General features: G+C 35.7%; 2 protein-coding genes across 3 annotated transcripts; one reads left to right on the top strand and one right to left on the bottom strand.

Annotated features, from left to right (window-relative positions):
- Window positions 1-572: 572 nt before the first annotated feature.
- On the top strand, window positions 573-4,978 carry LOC136819650 (ribosome maturation protein SBDS-like). The gene is made up of 5 exons (XM_067075894.1): window positions 573-762; window positions 1,270-1,399; window positions 2,660-2,860; window positions 3,432-3,599; window positions 3,919-4,978. The coding sequence occupies exons 1-5, from the start codon at window positions 629-631 to the stop codon at window positions 4,045-4,047; spliced, it is 762 nt and encodes a 253-aa protein (XP_066931995.1). The 5' UTR covers window positions 573-628; the 3' UTR covers window positions 4,048-4,978.
- Window positions 4,743-16,334, bottom strand: LOC136819649 (uncharacterized protein DDB_G0283697-like). 2 transcript variants are annotated; one of them, XM_067075893.1, is made up of 13 exons: window positions 16,062-16,334; window positions 15,446-15,691; window positions 14,719-14,992; window positions 13,798-14,358; window positions 12,921-13,121; window positions 10,414-10,536; window positions 9,918-10,135; window positions 9,267-9,378; window positions 8,764-8,834; window positions 8,137-8,308; window positions 7,429-7,521; window positions 6,962-7,156; window positions 4,743-5,992 (listed from the first exon to the last, which is right to left on the bottom strand). In XM_067075893.1, exons 1-13 carry the CDS (start codon window positions 16,188-16,190, stop codon window positions 4,743-4,745), a joined length of 3,645 nt encoding a protein of 1,214 aa, XP_066931994.1. In that variant the 5' UTR covers window positions 16,191-16,334. The 2 variants fall into 2 exon arrangements, with proteins under 2 accessions (XP_066931994.1, XP_066931993.1); XM_067075892.1 differs by having other exon boundaries at window positions 13,798-14,451; window positions 16,062-16,330.
- Between the last annotated feature and the right edge of the window lie 2,600 nt (window positions 16,335-18,934).

The following is an 18,934-nucleotide window of genomic DNA, read 5'->3' as shown; positions in this document are numbered from 1 at the left end:
ATAAGAGGAGGAGTGTTGACATTAGACCAATTTTTTTTCAATTCAATTTGTTTATTCCAAGGGGAAATTTATTTGAGGGGGTATTTAATTGGGGACCTTCTTGTAATTGCAAGTTTGGTATTTTATGCTGGGGGGGGGGTTCATGGTTGGCGGAGGAGCGGAATCGGCCCTTTTTTCGGACGGAGTGGCGGAATTTGGCGAAAATTTAGACGGAATTACGGAAATTGGGTTCTCTGACAGAGACGGAAAATTAGACAATTTTAGTGCGAAAAACGGAATTTAGCAAAAGAATTTGCGGAATTTCGGAATTGGTGGAAGATATTCAAAATTTGCGGAATTTTCGACAAAAATATTGAATTTTAAAGGAATTTTCGGTGACGGAATTTTGGTTCAATTTTAAGACGGTTTGACGGAAATTGGAGACAAAATTGGCGGAATTGCAGAATCGGGTACCCCCTGAAACCCCCCCTATGCTATGGTTTACAAACATTTGAGGTTATGTTTGCAACTGAGCCAATTGAATTTGAAAATCTTTGTAATGTTCAAACAAGATTCCTTAGGTGATTAAAAATTCAAATAATTGTATTGTCTTTTGAAATCATAGAAAAATAAAACAACAAATTCCACAATGTCAGCATCAATTTTCACCCCTACAAATCAAATTCGGTTGACAAATATTGCTGTTGTTAGACAAAAGAAGCATGGAAAAAGATTTGAAATAGCTTGCTACAAAAATAAAGTCATATCGTGGCGTAAAGGAGCGTAAGTTTCCTTTGTAATTTGCGTTTTGTGTATTTCTTTTCATTGAAATTTTAATTTCAGTCCAGAGATATTTACAATGACAAGCTGAATGACTACCAGTCTTTCATATGTGATGAAAAATAAGAATAGTTCCAATTTCTTGTGAAACTCAGTCTTTTTAATTGGCCGCAGCAAAGATTTTGCTGTGGTAAATTTTTGAGAAATATTGAGATAATTACATAACATCAATAATCACATAGATTTAAAGATTTGGCCACTGAGTTTCACAAGAAATTGGAACTATTCATATTTTTCATCACAAATGAAAGAACAGTAGTAAGTAAGCAACTTTTGAATATTAGTTTCCTAAAATTCAGTTAACAAAAAAAATGCCGCAGGAAATGATGTTTTGTCTAGGCAAAATTGATAAAAAGCATTTTTCCGCAGCAAAAGATGCAGAGGCAAAGATAACTGAAATTCCAGGCCAGGAAACTTTCTGTAAAACCGGCTGCTTTTTCAACTTTACAGTGAAAAGGACCTTGACGAGGTGGTTCAAACACAACAAATTTTCACCAATGTTTCCAAAGGACAGCTAGCAAAAAAAGAAGACCTGAAGAAAGCTTTTGGAACAGATGATGATAAAGAAATTCTTTTACAGGTATGAACATTTTTCATGGCATTGAAGTTTGAACTTCTCTTTCTTTTTCTTTTTTTTTGAAATTTCAGAAAGATTTGTAAGAAAGCCGAGTATAGACTTTAAAGTAAAACATTCCAACAACAAGGATGAAGTGTTGAATGGTTACATTTTATTTTATTTATTTTTATTTATTTAATGTTGGTTTGACATAATAAAATACTAATTAATACCAACTGTAGAGAATATGCAATACTATAATAAAGAATATATAAGATAAAAAATTTTTACATACATATTTTACAAAGGCAAATATTTGTAAGGTTTTTTTCAGCGAGGATTTGAAAGAATCGATTGATGGTTCGAGCTTAATTTTTTCTGGGATTTGATTCCAGATCAGGCTTCCTCGGAAAAAAAAGGATTGAGTTCCAAAACTTTGAGACTTAGCATTAGGTATTGTCATCAAAACTTTGTTTCGGAAGTTAAAAATTTTATTTTCTTCGTTATATAGATTTGTTGCATGAACTTTGGATTTAATTTATTTTCGGATTAGTAAACCTCACAAAGTAGAAAGCAAAGCTGAATTTCATGAACCGTTCTACATTTGGCGTTTTGCAATAAAGCCTCATAGTCATTTCTGAAATCACAAAGTAATGTTCTCAATGCCCGTTTGTGGACTTTGGTGATTTCTTCATATGTAGTTTTATTACAAAACATCCAAATTATTGGTGCATAGTTAAAGGTTTACATGATGTAAGCGTTAGTATCAACTTTCGTTGATCAAAATTTAGATAATTGCCTATTCTGTTCAGACTCCAGACTCTCAACCTAGCTTTAGAGCAAAGATCATTGATATGTAATTCGAAAGATAGATTGTTATCAATGGTAATACCGAGGAGCTCAACAGAATTCGTAGATCTTATAGTTAAATTCCTGACAGTGATTTCTATAGCAATATTCCGATTTCCTAAAACTAGCATTTGAAATTTACCAGGATTTGCAGCGAGGTAGTTGTTTAAAAACCAGTCTAAGATTATTTTCAGGACAAACTCTAGATTCGAGATGACTTCTGCAAAAGTTTCAGCGCACGAGTGTAAGGTATTAACACCGGCAAAATTGCTAATGCTAGCTTTCACAATAAAAAGAAATAAATCATTTATAAAAATATTAAATAAAAGAGGCCCGAGAATCGAGCCTTGTGGAACACCTAGAGTGATCTCTCTCATTCGCTGTATTCAGAGCAGATACAATGATAACAGCTTTGATATTTTTTCCTATATTTAGATTTTAGCAAAAGGTGAATTACAAGTTTCAGACAAGGAACGAACTCAACAACTAGAAACCATGTTTCGTGACATTGCATCAATCGTATCGGACAAGTGTGTAAATCCGGACACCAAACGCCCTTATACTGTTGGTGTCATAGAAAGTGCTATGAAAGAAATTCATTATTCTGTCAAACCAACCAAAAGCACAAAACAACAGGTATGTTTCTTGGTTTTCATTTTCGATGATCTATTCATCAAGAATTTGAAGGAAAATTTAGAGTGTTTTCAGTTTTCAAACATAATTTTCACCTGATTTTCTGAGCTAATTAACTTAAAAAAAAACCTGTTCCTTAGAATTAAGAATTAGTTATCTTATAATCGAAATGACTGTATTTTTAGCCTTCATTTTTCTTTTCTCTTTTTTTTTCCCCTGTTAAAACCTTTTCCTATGCACTTTCAATGTCGAGAGCATTGAGTTTAAAGCCCAAAGGGCTAGATAGAATCTCTAACCTTTCCCAGGCAAGAAAAAGTGAAGCCACTTATTTCCCATCCAGAACGCACCGCAATCATGACGACGGATTGTATCTATTGGTTTCTTTGTTTTTGAGGACTTGAAAATAAAAAACCACGCGCAGGTGTTCTGAATGGGAAATAAGTGGCTTCATTTCACATCCAGGAGTCTCAAGTCTAGCCCTTTGATCTTGGTCCTGATGCTAAAATATCCACTATTTTGCAGAAGTATGTAAGAAACTAAATTTTCTAAGGGACCCGAATTTTCTGTTTTCTAGGCGCTAGAAGTTATTCGACAGCTTAAAGAAACTATTCCCATAGAGAAAGCACAGATGAGGATCAGAATCGTTTTACCAAAAGACAGTGCAAAGAAATTGAAAGATAAACTGTTACCATCAATTGCCACTGTGGAATCTGAAGATTGGGATTGTGGAAAGCTAGAAATTGTGAGTATTTAACCTCTCTTAAAGATAATTATATTGCACAAGTGTGTTTTTACTGGTTAGCTGCCATATTATGTTGAAGTAGAGGCTACTGGATTTCCTTGTAGAGTCTTTGCTACCTTGGCTGTTTGCGAACCTCATTGACTATTAGCCTGGTACTCTGTGATACTTAGTATATTTTTAGACCAACCTTTTTCTACAGCAAAGCTAGTGGACACACTTGGGGGACTCACTTAGTTTCAAATAAGTTAGGGTGGGTCTAAAAAGCGGACGATACCCCAAAGCACCAGCAATCCATGACTTTAGCTTCTTTTTTTTTAAGGAATGTCTGATCGACCCTGGGTTTTATCGAATCATTGATGACACCATTTCAAAAGAGACCAAAGGTAAAGGTGTTTTGGAAATGTTGACATTGAAAGAAGTTACAGAGGGTGATGAGACTGTCCAATGAAGTGTATCATAACATATCTTGGAATATGCAGCAGAGATATATGACCAGATGGCAAACATTCGGTGTATTCTTGGCGCAAAAATACCAAAGAAGGTAATGGAAATTTTTGTTGCTTTTGGTCAATATAAAGACGACAGAGATCCTTTGGTGGTTATTTGGAATCATCAGTGATTATTCTAACAAAGAGCTTTCTAAATGAATTTAATTGATTGATCAACTTGATCAACTTGATCGTGCAAACGTTCATAAGAATCAAACCGGGTCACACTCATATTGTATAGTAAGTGCTGCTCATGGGATAAAAATATTCCGCACAGTTTTTTACAGATAAAGAGTGAGCGACTCACAATTTCAAAATAGTTACCTTTCACAATCATTTTGCATTGACACATTTAATAAAGAACTAGTCTAAATATTAATGATATTCTGTTATTTTTTATTTTTAAAGAATTTTATTTTTTTTAATATTCCTTCAAAAAATATTTAATAAAAAACACAAAACTTAAAGCCGCATTGAAATTAACTAAAATGTAGATGTGTGAAACATCTTATTTGATATCATTTGATTAAGATGAAGGCAGGTGCATCAGCCCTCAACCTCTTCTTTAAAACCTCTCCATCGAGTTTATTTCTCACGTGACATCATAAAACGATTCAGTTTCACTTCGAACAATATTACCTTTACAGTTATCAGCTCAACCTAGTTTAGCTCTTTTTGCCGCTGTATTGAGCCTACTGAAATATCGGACAGTCTGTTTCCGCAATCCGTCCGTTATTTTAAGTGTCCGTAATTTATGTTTCCGTAATCTCAAATGTCTCCCTTTCAATTTTTTATGCTTATGCTTACGTTTAACCTTTTTCTTCATTTTATTTATTGTGTAAACTTTTTTCACTTTTTTGGATAGTTTATTATATGATTTTAAATTTGTAATTATATGTCTCTTGTCACTGCTAGATGCTACTTGAAGCTCCTGCCGCTTGCTACTCAGCGCTGTTTTATAAAAGTCTCCGTTAGCCTGGTTTGCATCAATTTGTTTTTGATTTGTCAAGGCTAGTTCTTGGAGTTGATTGAGCATTTGATCTGCACTTTGCGCTGACTGGAACCCATTCTCCTCCGTAAATCGCTGTTTGAAATCTTTCAATAATTTATTATCTACCATTTTCGCATTTTCGGGTTTTTGAATGATATCTTCATTTGGGTCTATAGCTTTGTTGGATAAGTCGTTCGTTTGTCCTTCAGACATTTGCGAGTCAGTTTTGACGTCTTTCTTGAGCTGATCGAAAATATTAACTTCGTTGATAGTTCTTTGTGTATCAGTTATCTGGTTTTCGGTTGCTTTGGCTTGTCTTTCTTCACTTGTAATGTCTTTCTTCAGTTGGTCGTAAATGTTTGCGTCCGTTATCGGTCGTTGCTCGACGTTCGGTAATTTGTCCTCGTTCTTCATCTCTGATTTCAGTTCTTGAAACATTTTTTGTCTTCCAACACCTGTTTCAACGTTTTTTAATGTTTTACTCATTTCTTGTTTCTTGAGTGCTTCGTAAATATCTTTTTGCGAGAATGATTTCACGTTTACGACTGGGATTGATATTGATGATACTGTCTTATTCAACCTTGTTGTCAATCCCCTACGATCGCCCATCTCGGGCGGAGGGTGGTCTTCATTTTCGGGGCCCCCTCCATCTTCAGGACCACGCCATTCAGCTTCTGAATGTTCTATTTCTGGAGGTGGCCCATCTGGTCCACCTTCCCCACCCTCAAAATGCACACCTTCTTCCTCGGGTGGCGGAGCTCCATGGTCATCTTCAGGCGGAGGTGGGGGCGGACCTTCTTGGTGTAGATCTCCTTCGTGCCACTCTCCTGCACGGTTCTTCTGCTCTTCTTCGCCTTGCTTTTCTGCTTCGTCATTAAAATTGGGTTTGTCGTTGTAAAAGTCGTGGTCTGCTCCTAAACAGTGATCAAAACAAAAGACCTCGGGTCAAACTTTTTTGTGGAAGTTTTATTAGTCCTAGGCGAGTCAATTCCTGAAGTAAATCCCAATATTTTCGATCTGTAGAAAAATTCTTTTAACTTTCAATCGAAGACTAAACAATAGTGCGTTGAATAGTCTCTTAGGATGAAAAACTAGAGAGAAAAACTTATGTAGTCGGGCAAAAAAGACTTTTCCCAATAATAATAATTTTCCTCGTTTAAGGCCTCTGACCATAGTGAATTTTTCATAATTGCCGTGTTTAAAATGTGTTTTCTGACTGATGTAACCAACAAAACTATGGCATGTTATACATTTTCTGTTAGACAAACTATTCCTGAATCTGAAAATTCAAAAATTGCAATGAAAAAATTTGATGAAGAAGAAAATGAAGACTTTTGCGAGTAAGAGTATTTCAACTTTGAAGAGCTTAGTTTCGGCGAAGAAAAAACATTTTGAAAAAATTTTGGCAGTAGATGGTGTATCTTTTACCGAACAATAAAGATTTTTGCGGAAAATTTTTGTAAATGCTTCTTTGTCTCGAAATCTTCAAAATAGTGGTTTTTCATCTGGATTTTGCTTAAAAAAACAGTCATAACTTTTGACACATCTTTTTAGAAAAATTTTCCGCAAAATTTAAAATAGTTCAATTCTTTGCGGACAGTGTAAAGAAATTTTGAAACAAAAAGGTTAATTACCCATTAAAACTTAGCACTTTTTATAAAATAAGGTGATGCAACATATTATTAACGTCTTTTTAAAGTTAACGTCATTTCTGCAATTAAATTCTTAATTACTCTGAAGGGATTTGATTAAAAAGCAATTTATAAAGGCAATTCTTTGTTAAAAGTGTTAAAGAACCTAAAATATAACTTTTATGTTCAAATACTAAAATCAATTTTCCGACTATGGTCAGAGCCCTTAAGGTATTAAATTGAAAGACCCACCTTCTAACTTTTTATCTTCATTTTGTTCAAAATGTTTGGACATTTCTTCATCCGCTGTTTCTTTCTCGTTCTCAGTCCCCCATTCTTTGACGTCACCATAATGACGTAATTTTTCAGCCTCTTTCCCGAAACGTAAAGGAAGTCTTGCTTTCGCTTCTTCTAAACGTTTTTCCACCGAATCCTCGTCTTTGTCACCTTGGTTGAAAACGAAATACATGGAATTTTTTTCTAAAAATTAATTGCTGAGCACCGAAGCTTAGTTGAACTAAAGTAATCATTTGTAATATTCTAAATTGATTTAGAAATTTAGAATGTCACATTATTTGTAAATAAATATTAACTCATTTCGCCATAAATTTATATGCGACTAAGCTAATGAAAGTGATAGCAAACCAGAATCTTTTGTAGCCGAATGCTCTAAGGCTGTGGAGGGGCCACTGTGTTTAGTAACCATAGGAATATCTCACCTTCGCCAGTTTTATCATTGATGTCAATCTCTTCTTCCCCGTCTTCTCCGTCTTTCTCAAATTTCTCTTCCCCTTCGTGAGGATGCTCGATTTCTGAAACGAAAGTAATTCATGAAGTATATGTGTCCTGAGGACTGACCGCCTAGAGCATAGACTAGAGTCTACTTTTGACTGAACTTTACTTTTTGATGATTTTAATGGCGCTGAGTCCAGTGACGTAGACTAGAGGATTTTGCCATTAAATCTTTTACTTTCGTTTTCAAAAATCATATAATAAACACCAAAACAATGAAATATATTCTAAAGCCCCATCAAAGTTTATAAAAGCACAAAAATACCTCTAACATTTGGAAAAAAATTGGTCTATTGGTCATGATTTTCTGTTTGTTTTTCTCCAAAAAGGGACTGGATCTAGTAGTCTGGATTTACTACCACCTCAAGCAAAGCCAAAAGATCAAGTCAGCCAAATTACACCGGGCCACTTATCAGCGCCATCCAGTCTAAAGTGGCTCCTGGGCTACCTAGACCAAGACTAGATGATACAGTCGAGTCTCTTTAACTCGAATGTCTTTTTAACTCGAACAAGTTATCTTGTCCCTTCAGTTAACAATGCGTTCGTGTTACCCGCGACTGTTTTATTTATGGGGACTCTGAACACTGTATAACAAAATGTTTTACAGAACTTTTCGACAGTTCAAACAGACTCACCATGAAAATTGTGCATTGTTTTGTGCGCAAGCTTATCATGGAATTTATGTTGACGAAGTTCTTCTCCTTTCATTCCGCTATCGCTACCGGCAAATTTGAATTTGTCGTTGCCATGGTGATGATGTGTTTTGGTTTCACTTTCACCATCATCGTCATCGTCATCATCTTTGTCCTAAGATAAATGTCAAAAAATATTATTATACTCGTCGTAGGCCCTCAACAACATCACGATATTCCAACAACTAACTATTGTCTTTTCTTTCGACATTATGTGTTATCATTTCCTTAAGATTGGAAGTTGTACTTCCGCTTTTGAGCTTTTTTCAGATCACTTCTCGAATTTTACATCAAAATCTTTTGATTCTCTACTAGTGATGCAAAAAAATTGACGAACAGAAAAGACTTCAATTCTTAGTCAATCTCTATTAGCCTTTAGCTAATCGTAGTCTACACGATAGAAGGATTTTAGGTCTTACTAAAAAGTAGGAGTTTTACGCTCGAAGCGAAGGAAGATATGACGTAGACTAGCCTTTAGGTTGATGCCTGTATAAGGTAGAAATTTACATTTAGTAATCAAGGTATATTCTAAAGTCAAATTGGAAAGAAGTCATGAAAGAGAATTCTTACGTCATCTTCATCTTTATCATCTTTTTCATCGTCATCTTCCGTATCTTCACTTCCGCTCATCTTTGTACCCGCTGTGTAGACAAATGGTTAAGCATTACACTTTTTATACAGCGGGGTCTCTTTATTTGAACCTTCTTATTAACTCAAAAAGTCTCCTTAACATGGGCCAGTTTTCTGGTCCCTTCAGTTAACAATGCCATACGCCATTACTTAGTATCTCGAACAAATTTGCGTTCTCTGTGCATGTTCGAGTTATTAGATTTTTTATAATTCGAACATTAAAAGGCCAAGATATAAAATAATCACCACTGTATAAATGAATGTGACGCAAATACACGTTCTTTTCTTAAGCACAGGATTAATTTGAGCTGAGGCTTGACATATACTTAGATTTCATTATTGTTCCATAACAAAAGATCTATTGTTTTCAAGCATGTTAGCCTGACATTGGTTCGGATCAGGATCTCTACCAACTGAATGTTCAAATAAAAATTTTCGCTTACATTTATCTTCGATAGAAGTATTGATGACATCATCAGCCTCTTTCTGGTCAGTATCTGCATGGTGATGATGATGATGTTTGTGGAAATGCTTTGCACTCTCCTTCTCGATCTCCTTCGATGAAAGGAATAAATTTTATGAACTGATTATCGTATTACGGAGGGGTTTATTCGAAGGGATAATCAGATGGTTTCCAATATTTGGCATGTGGGATCCTTCTATTGTCCTGAGCAAAATCTCAAAATAATTTTGCCTAACTATTTTCCAAAGTTGAGATATTTAAGTTATAGGTTTTTGGCTTTTAGGATGAAAACAATAGAATTTTAAAGTAAAAACCGTGTAAGAACCCATTTTCAAAAATTTCAAATTTTGATATCTCGATTTTGGAATAGTTGTTACGCAAAGATACTTTGAGGTTATACTAAAAGGACCACAGAAGGTTTCTGTGATCTAAATATCTCAAACCATTTGATTATCCCTTAAATTTTGATTTTAGTAGAGACCTTTAAGGTATGCAAACTCTGACCAAGTCAAGGGTATGGCAAGTGTCGAACTTATTTAACTTAAGGTTTGATCTGGTTTTGTTCAATCTTTTTTTTGGGGGGGCCGTTGGCCGACGGATACACCACTGGCTAGCATAAAATTCTAGTCACTTTTTCCTCTTTTTCAATTTTCTCTTCAGTTTCATCTTTTTCCTCTTCATCTTTGTGGTAACTATGGCGACCATGGTGTTTGTGTTTGTTTCCATGGTGACGTCTTCCATGTTTGTGTTTGTGATGACGATGATGATGGTGTTTGTTGTAAAGATGTTTCAATTCTTTCTCTTCGTTTTTCTCCTTTTGCATATCATGTTCTAGTTGTGCTTCTTGCGCTGAAATAGGGAATCAAAATGGGGCTATTTGGGTCCTTTTCCTATGAATTATTCTGTCGTTTATATTATATCGTTCTCTTTCTGCTGATACAATATTTGGGTAAATTGATTGGATATGTAAAGCTGTCCAGGCCTTCTCTGAAAAATAGGTCAACACTTAAAAGCCTACTTTGTGGATCAGGGTTTTCACGAGTTGAGCTTTAATATAAATAAACCAAGTTTTTGAGATCTACCCTACCCCTCAGTTTATGTTCATTTTTTGAGAGAGTTAACCTTACCTGTCAGCTTATCGTTGATTTTGTATTCAGGATCCACTACTTCTTTGACAGGTTCCGCTTTGTCCGATTTTTGTGACAGGCCTGTCCGGTTGCCTGCATCCCGCCCTCCTGGATAGAGTTTCTCTGGAAGTGATTAAACAATATTAGTTTCAAATTGAAGTCTGAGCTACAGTATTTAGCAGGACAAATCTGTTTCGAATCTAATTATACTTTGTCTGTGCACAGACCTAATTTCAAAATTTATTGCCGAAGAGGTTCTGTTGTTCTTGTCTTTTATTATTTATATTTTTCAAACCGACCGCTGCGATGGAGTGTTGGTGAGAGAGGGGAGACGATGACAGAAGTGTTGCTATTTATAAATCATACTTCATTGCAGAGGTCTCCTTACGGGAATTTTTTTATCAAACAGACAATGCGATACTACGAAGCGATAAACGTGAGATACACTCTGGTACATAGTAAATGATACCACGGAAAAGTGTGCTTCAAAAGTTACTGTAATAGCAAAGATGACTTGTACTTGATAGGATTTTAGAAGGTTTCTTTATGAACGTCTTAGTATTTTTATATATTTTCTTCTTCTCATTTAGATAAAAAAAATGTACTGAAAAAAATATGGAAAATTTGAATAATGGGCGTTTGAGGCAACTTTAAAGTCTGTGGAATGAATTCGTTTGGTTAGATCATACAAGAAAGACAAGATAAATATCCAAGGAGTGTAGAGAGTTGCTATGTGGCTATTCACTTTTCACTTGGAAGCTCTTTTGCTCCTTTATCGCTATTTCTCCATGTTTTATTGTGTTATGGTTGTTTGAAATGGTCACAAAAGTTCATTATATTATTTGAAAGTAAGAGGAGGGTAATACAGTATGAGAGGATCGACTCCCTAATTTTAAGGTAAGAAATTAATTAATGCAGATGCAGATAGTCAAGTTGCCGTCTACTTTTCAAAATATGCGACAGAGATTTTACCATCGTTGATTTTGATTAAAAGATGTCATACGTCAGATATGTAATAGTTATCAGAAAGTTGCGAGTACAATATGAGAAATATTTTACGAGTTCCGAGATTTTCCGTACAAGGCGAGGAAAATATACGGAAAATCCGGAACGAGTGAAATATTTCCATATTGTACGAGCAAATGTCTGATAACTGGTTTATCGGTGACCCAAAAAATGCACTTTTTGTGTTGGAAAAAAGCGTAGGGCACTTTTGAAGCAAAGTGACGTTAGATTGCTGCTACTGCTACAATGCAACAACATCTTTTCGTCAATTTATATTTTTACATGTAAAATACAAGATATATTGTACTCTTTTTAACCAATCAGATTACAGATATTTTTTGGATCGCCGATAACTATTTATAATGCTTAGCGTCAACGTCGCATAACCATATCTGAATCTCTTATGCAACAAGATATTGCATTTGACATTCGTTGACAAATCAAAAGGCCCTATCTCAAAATTATTGCCTGAGAAAACTAAAAGTTTTTCTGCTTTTCTGAACATAAATTTTGAGATTGACCCTGTTTCATGTAGATGGGACCCTCCTCACTATATGCAAAATGGGTCTATCTCAAATTTAAGGCTGCATAGCGTCAGCCTGGGTTTAGGTACCAGGCAAAAATTAGGTCCCCCCTGAGTTTAAAGACCCCCAAAGATTTATGAATTTTTTGTTAGCCCCCAGGACTTTTGACGCTAAAGACACTTTCAAAAAATTGATCCAGTAAAAAAGGGTTTTCCAATGTAAATTGCGTTCAGTTCTAAGTTTAAGATAAATTATTTTGCACACTTTTTATAAGAATATTGCGCTGCAGAGGAAAATTTTTCAGATTCATGAGCTTCAATTTGGGTAATTGAAGTTAACTATTAAGCTGAATTATTTTAGCCCCCACGTTGAGTGATGAGCTCTTAAGCTTTCTCAGATACTAATTTTGTGATTGGCTCTTTTGATTTGTCAACAGCAATTCATTCATTTATTTCTGAAATTTTACAGGAATGAAGGAGGGATGAAAGAATGATCCCACCGATGTGGGATACTTTTTGAATTTTCATTTGATTTTTTGACTTTTTTTTTTGACTTTTTTTTTGACTTTTTATAGAGTTGTATGAAGGAGGGATAATTTTTCGTCCCTATCATCCTGGAATAGTTACCTATTCTAAGGTATGGAAATTATAGTGCTTACTGGACACCGTATGACACTGTGTCATGGTGTATTGTATCAGTGACATTACTCGAACGAGCGTGGGAGAACAATTGCTCACGCGAATGCTTATTCATGTGAGCAACGTTACCACCTCAGATACAATAGCGAGTGTATGTATTTGCACTTTTGAGTACGGTAGAGTGACTGAAGCAATTTGAAATAATCCGCACTCCTGACCTACAAAATCATTCATAGCAATTCCTCATAGCATCGAAAAAAGTTCCAACCTGACACAAATATCCGTTCTAACTAATTATAACAATTGAGCAATGACGGGAGGACAAATAAGTGATTCTTACTATCTTGATTGTATTTATTGTATTCATTATCTTCAGGTTGATCATCAAGTGAAACTGTATGATGTTTTCTGTGATGGTGATGTCTTCGGTGATGACGATGTCTCCTTTGTTCATCGTCATCTTCATCATCTCCATCTTCTTCTTCGTCTTTCTCGTCCTCCTCCTCTGTATCTTCGTCTTCCTGTTTCTCATCTTTATCATCTGCAAATATTCAAATGTAAAGCTAGTCATTGAAGACTTCTCCCCTTAGTTTTCTTTACTAGAGATATTCAAAATTCAAAGATTATCTTCGTCTTTTTCGTCCTCCTACTCTGTGTCTTCGTCTTCCTGTTCCTCATCTTTCTCATCTGCAAATATTCAAATTCAAAGATTTTCTTCCGTTCAGTGTCCCTTTTAGTAGTGTCTGAGTTAGCTTAAAGTTAAACACCTTGATTAAATTATTTTCTCATTTCACTTTCTCATTTGTCTCTTTTCAAAGAATTCGTCCTCCTCTGTATCTTCATCTTCCTGTTTCTCATCTTTCTCGTCTACAAATATTTCAATTGAATTCAAATCATAAACTCTCTGAAAATTGTATTCTCGTTTCACAATATTATTTAGAGATCTCGGTCTCTGCGAAGTATAAATAGAGACTTTTTTGCCTTAGAATTTAGCAAATTATTTGAAATGTATACATGTCGTGTTAGGTATATTTTCCGTCTCAGAGTAAAAACGATAGTTCAATCCTTGATAAGATATACGTTTTGAGATATTGCTCAGAGTTGAAAACTTATTCCGAAAAAAATAACACAAAACCAATCGTCTCGAGTGTTCTTAACTATCACACGGTAACTTTTTGATTGTGCGCCATTTCAAAGAAGAAAAAAGAAGCTCTTACCATCTTCGTCATCATCCCAATGCTTCTTGTACGAATCTAAAATGGATCCTTTGAAATTGACTGGTCGTAAAAATGTCCGTCTTTCCGCTTTCTTTCTGATGTTTGGCCTTGTTGGCATGGTTTCCGTATCTCCGTCGATGTCCGGAGTGATCTGTTTTCCGTAAACTTTCATCCGTTTTTGTCTTGTGCTCTGTAATATACCCATGGATCTTTTGACAGCGTTTTCTAGTCGTGCCGCGTTAGGCGTCAGCTCGTTAACAGGGCGTGTTGCCACAAATGATTCAATTTTCTCGGGTGTTACCGCCCTCGTAGAAAAAGCACCCTGTTGTTTCCGCATTTCAATATTTGCTGACTCAGCTACAAAATCGAGGACTGGCTTCTTCCCATCAAAGGAAGCTGCTGCTGGAAATATCCCCATGGAAGCATCACTAGGTACCAGTTTATTGACATTAAAATTCGACTTCGTGGCTGACGAATCATCTTGTTGCCCAGGAACAATGTTTTTGCCGTAGCCATGGGAACAACATCCACCATGATGTGAGCCATGATGGCCGACGTGACCTGGATGAAAATCATGTCTATGCATTGAACCTGAATGACCATAATGGTGGCCCCGTTCGTTACCCTGGAAACCGTGGTGACCGTGGTGGTGTCCTGATGATGAGCACGAAATTGGAAAAGAGAAAGAGGTCTATTTTTTACCGGACAGTAAAAAGCATAGAATAAATCTTGGAATTCATAGATTGGTAAAAAGTTTAAGGAGGCAAAACTTTACTCTCAATATCAGAGATTAGAATAAGTGTTCGGGGGATATCTATCTACATTTGGTTAGATGTGAAATAGTACTGAATTACAAATAACAGGTTTTTTTCGAATGTAAAATAAGGCTCAAGCTATGATGATGTGTTTCCTTAGACTCACCTCCATGCATGCCTGGGTGATGCATACCAATTGGAAATAAATGTGGCATGTGTTCATGACCGTGATCGGCTGCTATTTCCTCTTCATCGTGATGTCCGTGACCGTGAGACATTCCGTGATGCCCATGACTATGAGACATCCCGTGATGACCATGAGACATTCCGTGATGGCTTCCTTCGTGAGATATTATTGCATGGTTCCCTCCGTTGTCGTGACTCATCATTCGTGAACCACCTTGCTCGTTTTCTCCATAACCGTGCTCTGGCATGTGGTGCTATAATGTGGAGAATATGGTGTTAAAAAGTGTATTTCTATTTTATTATACTTTCCTATCATTGACGACATTTTTGCACTGAGTTTTTGGAAAGGTTTTGTTGTTGATGGATCCCTGATTGTCTGAGAATCTCTTTTCTTCTTTCGATTATGTAGTTAGTTCTTTAAATAAACAAAAAATATCTTTCGATGTTTAACCCTCCCAGTTATATTCAGACTTCAGTGTCGTATAAAACTCGATATACCAAAATAAGGGCGTGTAATTCGTGGTATGGGATATACATTATGTCTAGTATTGATAATTGATGCGTTCATAGGTATACAACTGAAGGAATTTGTTCTTTTTCCATAGCAATTGTTACAGAACTTGGTAAGAAAAGTTCCCAAGACCTTTCTAAACATTTAGAAATAGAGAAGACTTTTCCAGACGATATTTTGGAGATCAGTGACATACCCTCGTCATGCTGTGATGATGATCACCAGATCCATGATGCATTTCGTGAAACGGTTCAAAATGGTGGCCTTCTTCTTCTTGCTCTTCATGATGGTCGTCATGGTAATCGCTATGAAAATAATTGTAGATTGGAAAAACATCACTATGTGCTGGATGTAGGTCAACATGTAAATCACCGCCACTGAAGTCGAAATCTGCTCCGTCTGGATTGGTGTGGATTTTCATTTTCCCCATGTGATGATGTACCTGAAATTGGAAGATGTTTTATCAATCAGGTAATTGTTAAGAAATAATTGTTGTTATTCGGTGCTTTGCAGTATTTGACTTTAAAGCTCAAAGGGATAGGAAGGAATCTTTAACCTTTCAATAATATATACCTTCCTAAAATATAGGACTAGGCCTCAGTGAGGCTGAGGATCACAGCACAATAATTCTATTCACACAACATATTTTCGAAATCTGGTGATTCAAAGATTTTACGCGTTTGTGTGAAAACCATGCGGGTCACGAATTTTGGATTGATCATTTCCCAGGGATACAAGAGTTTCAAATCTAGCCCTTTGGGGCTTGAAACTCAATGACCACATGCTAAGATATATTTTCATCTTTTACATACTTCATAATTCGAATGATGTCCCGCTCTTCTTTGATGGTGAACGTCCTGGTCTATAAAACATGCTGCTCTACCGAACAAGAAACTCAAACAGAACCACCAGACCATTCTTTCCCTTGACTGTGTCACCATCCTTGCACCTGCCACTCCACTGTCAAATCTAAAAAAACGTCAATCAACAAAGCATCCTGGCTTTGCTTATTTTTTTGTGTCTTTGTTTTTTTGACCGCGGCTCGAATTTCTCCAAATTCGAACGTTACTTTCTTAAAAGTAAACAAAAGGTTGCAATACCCAATATGAGTTTTTCTGCAGTAATTCAATATAATTAGGTGCTCCTTTTCAGCATAAGTTATTTAGTTTGGGAATTCAGGCATTGAAATTGTGTATTTTATCTTTATATTGTCCCGCTCTTTAAAAGGAAAGGTTTTAACAAGGTGAATTACACTCTCAGACTCACTCTCATATTGTCTTCAGTACTAACTTCATTGACATAGCACAGAAAACGTTTTTGGCGAGCGGGGGCTGCAAGCCGAAAGGAAAGCGATAACAAAATTCGAAGCAATCACACCTCCGTTTTTTTTGTCGCTTTACTGTCGACTAAAAGATGGACAAGTTTTCCATCCTTATCTTTTAAAGAACCTTCAGATAAGTTTAACTTTAAAGATGAGCAATCCATTTGACCTAACAGGAATAAGTTGTATAACTCAATCGAAAAGGAAAATCTGGCAATGTGCACAAAAGATTTGTATTTGCAACCTAAACGATCCAAAAATAGCTTGCTTTTTAATGCCTTTTTTGCAATAAAAAATATAAGAAATATACCCACCGTTATAACATGTGTTTGATTGACATCCTCAAGATGGGATATCACTAGTATTATCGAGTCAATTGAGTTAAATAAAGTTGAATAATTACCGCTTTTTCCGAGAGACACTACAGATAGACAATTGGGGTGTCTTGTCTTCTACGTGTCATTATTGTTCTATTTGATTTTCCAAATTTTAATTTTAATTGTGAGTCAGTACCAAAAATTCGCTCAGAAAACCCGTTCAAAACTTCCTAAATTCTTCTGTTAGGAGTGCTCAGTCAATATTGAGATTATGACGAGAGATGATTGGTTAATATATCGAAGCATGATTAATAATAAAAAATTAACATTGCTTCCGTCAAATTCATTCGACTATATCTTGCTATTGACTTATTATTATTGGTTATAATCCTGTACGTAGCTATCGATCTTATTTTACGAACTTCTTTCAATGCATAAGCTTTCAATCCCCAGCATTCTATATTACGCTTAGCAACACATTAAGGAATTTAGAGGCGGTTAAAATAAGAAGGAGAAAATAATGTGAAGCTCCATGGAGTGTTTAGTACTCCTTCTCCTTTATTCAGCTGGCACACAACGTTGTTTCAACGTTTATCTAACGTTCACAACGTCCTTTCAACGTTAGGTGAACGTTGAAACGACGTTGTGTGCCAGCTGGGTATTCATCTTTTGTTATGCTTGCCAAGGAGTCACGAGACTTTAATGGAGAATGTTTTTCTTAAAGCTATACTTTGAGACACTATACGATCTCGAGTACAGTTTACTCTCTCTCTAATTCGACGTTCTACTATTCGATACTCAATTAGTAGCTTTGACTGAAGTTCTTCTCATCTCGACCTCAAAAAACCAAATAATGAGAACTCTGGTTATCTTCGATATATCTTTCCTCTTCCCTCTTCTTTGAGTTACCCTAATATGAGGTCCATCCCCAGTGGTTTGGTTATTGGCCTACTTGGCGGGTGGCTTTAAGTATGAGTTTTTAAAGTGCGAGTTTCACTCACCGCGTGAAATTGTTCATGAACCGTCAAAACTTAACTCGTTGTCAGAGATGACTCGCAAAAGAAATCTAGAATTATTCAAAACCTCGAGATTGTCCACCAGTCACCAAACATTTCACACCAATTTTCCAAGAATATTAAAAAGCCGTCCAATATTGGTGAAAAGCCTTCCAAAATTGTCGAAAAGCCATTAAAGATTGTCGAAAAGCCTTCCAAGATTGTTGAAAGGCCGTCAAAGATTGTTGAAAAGCCGTCAAAGATTGTTGGATAGCCGTCAAAAATTGTTGAAAAGCCGTCCGATATTGTCCAAAAGCCGTCCAAGATTGTCGAAAAGCGGACCAATATTATGAAAAAAACAACCGAGAGTGAGACATGATTGATAAGAGAATCTTTTTAGTGTGATGGCCAGGGTTGCCACGCCTCCTAAAAAATCCTAAATTCTCCTAAATTTTGAAAAGTCTCCTCAAATCTCCTCAAATCTCCTTAGGAAATTGAAATTTTGAATACTTTCTCCGAAAATCTCCTAAAAAATATTTTACCAAGTTTTCAAAAATTCAATTTACTCTGATTATCAAATTTTCATTGCTAAATGATCCTATTCATGGCATAAATGATCGAAATGATTGTTGACAAAAGCATTTCACTCTGTATGCTTAAAGGTCTTTAAAAACATTGTAAGTTATGAAAATTTTATAGAATTTTCTCCTCAAAAATCCTAAAATTATTTTAAAAAGTGTGAAAATCTCCTCAAAACTCCTAAATTTTTTCCCCGTAATTTTCAGTTTCTCCTAAAAAAATAGTTGAAAATCACCTAAAATCTACTAAATTCTCCTAAATTTTGATCAAAACAAAAAAGTGGCAACCCTGGATGGCGTTACCGGTAGACTGGAGTCGTTTATAATACGTGTAATACTAATAATACCAATACTAATAATAATAATAATAATACGGGATTTAGTTTGTATAAACGACTGGAAGAATCCGGTGTTCCAGCCTTATAGATACAGGGGCTAGCTACGCAGAAACTTGCGTAGCGAGAAAACAATTTA

This window comes from Clytia hemisphaerica, unplaced genomic scaffold (assembly GCF_902728285.1).
Source record: "Clytia hemisphaerica strain Z4C2 unplaced genomic scaffold, Clytia hemisphaerica genome assembly, whole genome shotgun sequence".
Classification (NCBI taxonomy): Eukaryota; Metazoa; Cnidaria; class Hydrozoa; order Leptothecata; family Clytiidae; genus Clytia; species Clytia hemisphaerica.
This window is presented reverse-complemented; position numbering and strand designations above follow the sequence as displayed.